The following is an 8,746-nucleotide window of genomic DNA, read 5'->3' on the forward strand; positions in this document are numbered from 1 at the left end:
TTTTACAGGAGAGAGATGTCAGCGCTGTGTCTGTGTGGGAGCTGTACTTTGCTCCCAACATTTCCCTGGAGAAAGCCTGCTGGGCCTGGAGAGATTAACTTTACTACTGTTCCTGGGGAAATGCCAACCAATACACCATGCTCCTACTGTAGGACACAGTCCTCCAGGAGATGTTCAACAGCTGGGGGGGGCAAATGTGTCTGCTCTGGATGCAGACCCGGTTGCTGTTCATTGTAAGTCTGACTTGTGTGCTACTTGTGGCTCCATTATGATGAGGTGACATCCATGGATGAGTTTGGAATTGCAACTATTGACATGGTGCTGAACCTATGACCCAGAGAGAAGTTCCCCACACCTCAGCTGCCTAAGAAGAGTCCTGCCATGTGCCACTCATGGTTTCCAGCACTGTTCTTCTGCTTTGAATACACAAAAGTGGGAGTTGCTTCACTTTCAGGGGTTGGGATGGGGGGGTGCTATCTAGAACCAGCATGGCGCTGCAGTTGTGGGAGGGGTGAGGATGAGAGTTGCTTGAGGGGTCAGTACAATGACTGTGAGATTCAGGGTCACCTGGCACTCATGGACTTTGCCTAGGGATCAGTCCAGATTGTGCATACGGGGGAGGGGTGGTGCTGGAGTGCCACTTGCAAGCCTCTTCATATGCATAGCTTAGGAGTCACCCTGGCAGTGGGACTGGATCATCTGAGATGATGGTTCCCAGATGGGACTCCTGCCATTACATCTGTGCCTTTCTTGGACTGGGAGGGAGGGAGGTTGTTTGGCAAGGGGGAATTTTTCTCATTCCTGTTGTAATGCAATTCTAGTGATTTTCATAGATGTACTGCTACTCCAGTGGTCCTCATAGATAGTTGCATGTTATATCTTGTCTCTGACTTCAGAGTCCTTTGCCAACCAGCCCCATGGTGCTGCCAGCTAGGATGGGGTACAGAGTGCCAGTATTTTAACTTATTTTATACACCTTGCCTGCAGGGCTCGAAGTGTTTTAGTGCCTTTCCCTGAGTGCAAGAGAGAGGGGGAGCTGGTGATGCTGTTTCAGCACCAAAGCTCTGGCCAGCTGGGAGGAGGCTTCACTTCTCCCAGTAGCTGAGCATGGTCCTAAGAGAGAGGGAAGGCAGAGATGTGAATGAGGCAGATTTATGTTCCCACAGAATGGGAGATGGGCTGTTAGCTGCCTGAAGCCAGGAGGGGGCTTGGTGCCTTGGCTGCACTCCAAGGAGGGAGGGGAGCAGAGGGGTGGGGTGACTGGTCTGCCCAGTGCTGAAAGACAAAAATCTCTTGAGCAATTAGCAGCCTGGGTCCATACACTTTGAATAGTTAGGGTGGGGTGATTCACCAGCTCCATACCCTTCCATCTGTGCACCAGACCTCTGCCCTTCTGGGTTTCTCAGCCATGGTAGCCTGGGAGAGGGCTAGGGCCACTCGGATGACCTACAGTGGGCACTGGTGCCCCAGGGGAGGGTGGGGAGGGAAGGCTGGTATGGAGGGAGGAAAGGCTAATGGGTTGGGTCCAGTGACTGCCTTCTGGAGACAGGCTTGCACAGAGGTTTTTGGCCTAGTGAGGCATCACTATTGTTATCTGAACACGATTACTGCTTCCTCCCTTCCCACTAGTGGCTCTGTTTTTTCCCTGCTGTGCCTGGGTCCCCGTCATGGCTGCATAGCGTTGGGTAGAGTCGTACCTTCCTGGGCAGCATGGCATCCTTAATTAGTGCTCGAGTTTCTTCACCAGAACTTGGGAGAGAGCTGGCTGCGGGTGCTATGGGTCATGTTGCAGCAGCAACCTCTGCACTGGTTGTCAAAGGGCTGGGGATACTCTGCATATGGAAAGGGGGTCAGCAAGGAGATGTCAGAGGAGTGGAACACCCATGGCAGCTGTCAGGAACAGTGTTTTCAGGGGCCACATTGTTGACCATAGTCCACAGGGTTGAGGATTTGGCGGGGTGGGGGGAGGAAGGGAGCAGGTTGCTTTTACAAGGTGGAGGGCACATCCTTGGGGTCCAGGTCCAGAGTTGCGATGTCCATGGCTTCAGAGCTTTGTCCATACTCCAGCACATTGTGCTTCATGTTCTCAACAATGTCTGAGATGTCAAGGGAGCTCAGCTTCAAGTACAACTCTTTTTCCAGATCCTCTGACAATCTGGGGACTAGCATTAATGGACTGGACTGCCAGGAGCAATTCTTGTGCCCTGTGACCTCGGGGGACCTGCTTCTGGGCACCTGGTTGTCCCATTGTCCTGGGGTCTTCTTGTGCCACCTCCTGCAGTGGAGTCCCTGCTAGTAACTCCTCATGCCCCCCGATGGCATCACATGTGTGCTAGGTGGCAGTGGTTCTGTCCATCATGAGGAAGTGGGACAGCACCTCCTAGAAGGGCATGCTTTGCCTTAAGGCCCTCTGCCTCCTCTCTCATCATTGTAGTGCAATGTGCTATTGAACAGACAAGTCTAAAGGCTATTGTTCAGTGATCACAAAAAATGAGCAAGTGTGCCTCTCTGCCCAAGACTCTTTTGTGTTGCACTGTGTAGCCTTCTCCCAGAACTGCTTCTAAAAGATACCTGAGGCTAGTGACAACCAGGAATCGGAGTATTTGACTTTCAGGGTTCAGGTGTGACCAAATTTCTTGTTTGTCTCAGATAGTCACCAGTATTTGCACTTCCACTTGACTTGTTGCTTGAAGGCTCATAGGTGATTTGTTTGAGATACTCGCTAAAAAAGGAGTCAATTTCAAGTCAATTTTGTAAGGAATATGGGGAAGGGGGGTGTAGATGCTGGCAAAACAGCTCACGAAAAGGCTCATGACAGTGTATATAATACCTTCTATATGGGGAAGTGACTTCAGCAGAGAGGTATGGAAAGGAGTCTTGCAAGCAACTTAAAGGGCATTATGATGGTAGAAGGCCTACTTGCCATTGGGGCAATCGGGATGGTCAGGCATGACTTGCCCTTGGTGAATCCACGCTGACTGTTCCTAATCACCTTCTCTTCCAAGTGCTTTAAGATGGATTCCTTGAGGCTCTGCTACATGGTTTTTTCCAGGGACTGAGGTGAGGCTGACTGGTCTGTAGTTCCTTGGATCCTCCTCTTTCCCCCTTTTTTTTTTAATATAGGCACTATGTTTGCCCATTTCCAATCATCTGGGACCTCTCCTGATCACCATAAGTTTTCAAAGATGATGGCCAGTGGCTCTGCAGTCTCCTCAGACAACTCCTTCAGCACCCCTGGGTGCATCCTGTCTAGCTTCATGGACTTGTACATGTCCAGCTTTTCTAAGTAGTCCCTAAACTGTTCTTTCACCAGTGAGGGCTGCTCACCTTCTCCCCAAACTGTGTTGTCTGGTGCAGTAGTTAGGGATCTGACATTGCCTGTGAAGACTGAGGTGAAGAAGGCATTGAGCCTTTTCTGCATCCTCTGTCACAAGTTTGCCTCCCCTGTTCAGTAAGGGACCCACACTTTCCCTGATCCTCCTCTTGCTACCGACATACTTGTAAAAAGTGTACTTGTTACCCTTCATGGCCCTTGCTAGCTACAACTCGAGTTGCCTTCCTGACTTTATCCCTGCATGCCCAAGCAATGCTTTTATACTCCTCCCTATTTGCCAAAATTGCTGCTTCTTATAAGCTTCCTTTTTTGTGACTTAGTTTTCTGAAGAGTTCCCTGCTAAGCCAAGCTGGTGTGCTGCCATACTTGCTAGTCTTCCTGCACATTGGGATGGCTTGTTCCTGTACTCAGTAAGGCTTCTTTTTAAGTACAGCCAGCTCTCCTGGACTCTTCTCCCCCCTCAGATTGGCTTCTCAGGGGATCCTGCCCATGAGTTCCCTGAGCAAGCCAAAGTCTGCTTTTCTGAAGCCCAGGGTCCTTAGTCTGCTGTTCTCCCTCCTTCCTTTCCTCAGGATCCTGAAGTCAATCATCTTGTCGTCACTGCTGCCCAAGCTGCCATCCACTACTACATTGCCCACCAAATCTGGCCTGTTTGTGAGCAGTGGGTCAAGAAGAGCATGGCCCGTACTTGGCCACTCCAGCACTTGCTCCAGGGAGTTGTCCCCAATACTCTCCCAAAACTTCCTGGATTGCCTTCTCACTGCTGTATTGCCCTCCCAGCAGATGTCAGGGTGATTTGAAGTCCCCCATGAGAACCAGAGCCTGTGGTGGGGAAACTTCAGATAGCTCTTTGAAGAAAACTTCATCTACCTCTCCCTTCTAGTCTGGAGGTTTATAGGAGGCACCCACCACAACATCTCCCTTCTAACCTTAACCCAGAGACTTCCAACAGGCCTATCTCCAGTTTCATACTGAAGCTCTGAGCAATCATACGGCTCTTTTACATAAAGTGCAACTCCTCCTCCTCCTCTTTCTTGCTTGTCCTTCCTGAACATCAAACATCTACACTTTAGATAAGGCTTTTTAGTCTTTTTGAAGTTCTTTTTCGTTTGTTGTTGTTGCTGCTGAGTTTTTTGCTTGTGGTGTTTTTGAGGGTTTTTTTTTTGGGGGGGGGGGGATGGTTTACTACATGGAAATAAAAAAAAAAAAATTACATCAATCTGAAGATAAATGGAGAGAGAACCCTCTGTGCTTGTCCTTGCTTGTTCTGCATTGCTTTCTGACTTGGCATTTCACTGGATACTATTAAGTTCATGTAGTGTAATGGGATACTTGCAGTTCTTAGGCTCTTGAAGATTCTTGGAGATGGCTTCCAAACCAATCTCTGTGCAGCACATGGGACTATTTCCATAGAAATATGTCATGCTCAATAGCTGAACAGATTTATGGTCAAACATCTTTCAAACAAAGAAGTCGAGTTTTTCTTATGACATTTATGTGCTCAATTTGTATTAACAAAAAGGAAATATTAACCTTGAAGGTACTGAATAATCTCCCTGAACTTGTTCACCATCCAGTGTCCTTTTAAAGCAGAAATTATATTTTTAAAATGAATATTCCTATGGTGTTCTGCTTTTCAAAAAGGTTAACTTTTATTTTCTTTTTAATGTTGTTGATTGTGTTCCTAAAAACTTTTAGAAACACACTTTTGAGAGGAAACTCACTACTGCCAAATTCTGTAGAGATAGAAATGTTTGTATTGCTATGGAAACAAAGCTAAAGATGGCTCATTCTGTGAAAAACAAGTTGTGGGGTGACTGAAAAGCAAGTTACAAAGGTAACAGATTTCTGTGTGCACATGAGAAACACTGACACTGGATTTTCTGGGTAGAAGGATTTTTTTTTTTTTAATTTTAATTTTTCCACTAAGAAGGGGTTACTTCCATCTATGGATATACATTTGATTAAAAAAGAAGCCATCAACAGGTTTGAGTGACACGGCTACATAGATATTGGCCAGTACAGACAAACGCTTCTACTGCATGATTTAGGAATCCCAACTATACAGCTGGCTAATAAAAAATATTGCACCCCCACCCCCAACAAAAAACAAACCAACAAAAAAAATCCCTTGCTCCTTTAGAGAGAAAAACACCCAGTTTGCAAGCCTGCTTGTAATGAAAGAGGAACCACTAAATTAGGCTAGAATATTAATCCTAATGTATACCCTTTTATGAATAACTAGATTCATATAAAAGAACAACAACTCTAACATTTTAACTTGTGATGTTCACACAAAACATACATTGTATATTTGGCTAAATTGAAACAAGGTAAACTGCCAAATGAATAAAATGCACTCTAACCATAGTTTTGCTAGCAGCTTGGTAGGTATGTAAGGCATGCAGTTCATTTCCTGCCGTGGCTGAGAAACAGGTAGGTCTGAGATAATACTGCTAGTGTACTTGAAAAAGACAAGGTTGTTAATGTTGTAGCTGATGCATTTTTAAAAAAAAAAATTTTGGCTCTTGGCCTCCTTAAAAATGTCCCAGGTAATACCTTTGGGCTGACTGTTTGTTTGTTTTAGCTGTAAGTACTGGATGGATCAGTGGGAGTGAGAATGGGGCTTTCCAAAGCGTAACAGTCATCTGTCAGGAAGACCAAGTCCTAGGAAAGAAGAGAAATAACTAATGTTACAAAGAGAAGAGGGAAGTGAAAATAGAGAAGCTTCAATCCTGATTCAACTCCACAAAAAGTAATAGGGGTTGAATCTGGTCGAGAGTGGAATGTACTTTGCGCATACCCTTCTGCAGTAAGAGATCATAATGGTGTACAGGCTCCTAGCTTTTTCCTTCAAAGCACTCAGTTGAGGAACTCTCTGACATCTGGGGTATGCCACAAAGTTACGGAGTTTGGCCAACACACAGTAATTCTGCAACACATAAAAAGAAAGTGCTTGTACCTTTTCATAGAAGCAATTTAGGGAGGTTTTTGCTTCTGGTTATAGCCATTTGCAAATGTTTTGTCCTGCTTTCCTGCTGGAGAGTTTACAGCTCTCACCTCTATGTACATGCTTGAAGTGTGTTTGGGGAGGGGAGGGTAGCATCATAATGCAAAGTTCTTTTCATCTTGGTGTTTGGAAAACTGGCATATCTACAGTGTCTCAAGTCCATGTGATGTCATGGCTGGGCTCTTTCCACTTCTTTTCAGAGAGGTCAGTGCCAACATTTTATACATTTCACTGAATTTTACTCCTGGAGTTAAAGGATTTGGATACAGGATAGATTGGCACTTCTTATGGGAATAGCTCATTTTGTTATAATATATGCTTATTAAGATATCCTAGTCATAACTTGGTCTGATAGCCAAGCAGAATTTTGCTTACAATAACCCTACTGAGAAGTTTTACCTTATGAAACTACCACATACTAATTTCATAAAATTCTTGTGAAGTGGGTGAATGTTACTATACTACTTTGAAATCCAGGAAAACAAGAACTGTGCTTAAATTAATTTGCTACGCAAGGAGTCAGTGCCAGAACTGGATTTGGAGCCCAAGAGTTCATGAGCTTTAGTTATCCCTTACTTGATTTGAAAATAACATTGGGTTGTAAAATAGTCTGTTTTTGGTTGTGGGTGCATTATATACACTTCACTGGTTAAGATGGAATATAAATTACTTATACTGTTTATATCCGTTGGGGGAGGAGTGAAGATCACACAGCCCTTTATCACTGTCCCTGTCATTCTCTCTTATCATGTAGAACATTTTCATTTGGAGAGCTTAAATTGGCAGAGGTGTGTGTTAAGGAAAAAACATTCCTCCCCTTGCATTTACTGAAATATCAGTTTTATTAGCTGGATGTGCCAAAAGTGGAAATAGAAACAATATCATACTCATTCTGCTTTTGACCATTTCATCCATTATCCCATTCATTTCTATGCATAAATTAGCTGCTGCTAAATTTACAGTACAATAAACTGGTAAAATACAAATGTTTATTACTTGATCAATTATGTTTATTTTTTCAGAAGTGTTGAAATTAAAATATTTCAACAGACAAAAAAATTCTTACAAATGCTGCTTTTCACTTTCCATAACTGGTCTTGGTTAAAATTTTGAAGTAACAGTTTGTTTCAAGTTCCTAAAATGCATCCTACATAATCACTTTTGCCTTTTTAAATACAAGGCAGTACAAATGAATAGTAAAAACTTACATGTACATCCAAGTAGAGGTTGGGCAATGTCTCTACACATGGGTCCTATAGTAAAGTAGAGAAACAATTTGAATTTTTCCTCTCCTAGACAGTTGTTTCAAAAGCAACAAACTAAATCTTTTTTTCTCAAGTATCAGTTTAGATCAACTCACCACAGGCTTGGAGTTCTTCAAGGACTTGAAGGATTCAGTGATTTCTTTGCTCAAAGACAGAATCCTTGAGTAGCAAGTTGGAGGAGCTGAACTAACAAACAGCAAAACAGAGAGCAGAACAATCAGACTCAGCAATATCTTCATTGTGGACAGTGAGTGAATGAAGAGAGAAGGAAAAAAATGAGTTATTGGTTACACAGCTACTATAGACTGCAGCCGTTGAAGCTGAAGTTTGACTGTCAGCCCCCAATTAAATAGTCTCCTGCATCAGAAGGGAAAAAAAAACACGGAGGGGTGGTCCAAACAGTAGCTTGCTGCTATGTTAAATTTCCTGCAGACCTGCGAGCCAAAGCTGCTAGCACTTCTCTCCCCTGCAACCCTCCTTCCCCACTTCTGCTTCAGGGACAGGGAAGAGGAGGAATGAGGATAAGACAAACACAACTGGAACACTTTATCCAAGGAGAAAACAACCTGGTAAACATCTAAAGGATAATGAAGGTATATGTAACACATTGCCCAAGGTTCTCAAGGAGTTGGAAGCCCCTATCCTGCAACCACTTATACACATATTAGTAAGTACTTACAGGGAAAGCAGCTCCACTGCCTAAGTATAATCGGGGCCCAGTGGTGTAGTATTAGACCAGGGGTCCCCCGGGACATGGGCTGAGTACAGCACGTGAGGCCATCTTGCTTGGCACACCACTGCCAGCCTGGGCTCTAGGCAGCTGCTGCCCACCATAAAGCCCGGGCTGCTCCCAGCAGGTGGCTGGGTGGTTGCAAGCCCTGCTGCAAGTGGGGCAGGCTCCATGAATGGCAGCAGTTACCCAGAGCCTGGGCCAGTTGCAGCCAGAAGGCTGCAAACATCTGCTCTGGGCTCCGGCATTAGCTCCATAGTGGTGGGTGTAGGTGTGCCTCAGAGCGGACAGTGGGGAAGTGGCTTGAGGCAGCACAACCCCCGTTTCTCCCCCACTGCTGGCACGGAGCTGATGACTGGGCTCTGGAGCCTGGCGTAGCTGTTTGTAGCCAGCCTGGGCTCTGGGCA

At 45.0% G+C, this 8,746-nt stretch overlaps 1 protein-coding gene and 1 long non-coding RNA gene across 2 annotated transcripts in view; one reads left to right on the forward strand and one right to left on the reverse strand.

Annotated features, from left to right (window-relative positions):
• Positions 1-8,746, forward strand: part of LOC102379741 — a 58,940-nt gene that overhangs the window by 30,040 nt on the left and 20,154 nt on the right. The window lies entirely within an intron of this gene.
• On the reverse strand, positions 5,895-8,266 carry CYTL1 (cytokine like 1). The gene is made up of 4 exons (XM_006016779.3): positions 7,705-8,266; positions 7,553-7,597; positions 6,138-6,266; positions 5,895-6,001 (listed from the first exon to the last, which is right to left on the reverse strand). Exons 1-4 carry the CDS (start codon positions 7,846-7,848, stop codon positions 5,918-5,920), a joined length of 402 nt encoding a protein of 133 aa, XP_006016841.1. The 5' UTR covers positions 7,849-8,266; the 3' UTR covers positions 5,895-5,917.

The sequence above is a fragment of the Alligator sinensis genome, unplaced genomic scaffold, assembly GCF_000455745.1.
Source record: "Alligator sinensis unplaced genomic scaffold, ASM45574v1 scaffold104_1, whole genome shotgun sequence".
NCBI lineage: Eukaryota > Metazoa > Chordata > Crocodylia > Alligatoridae > Alligator > Alligator sinensis.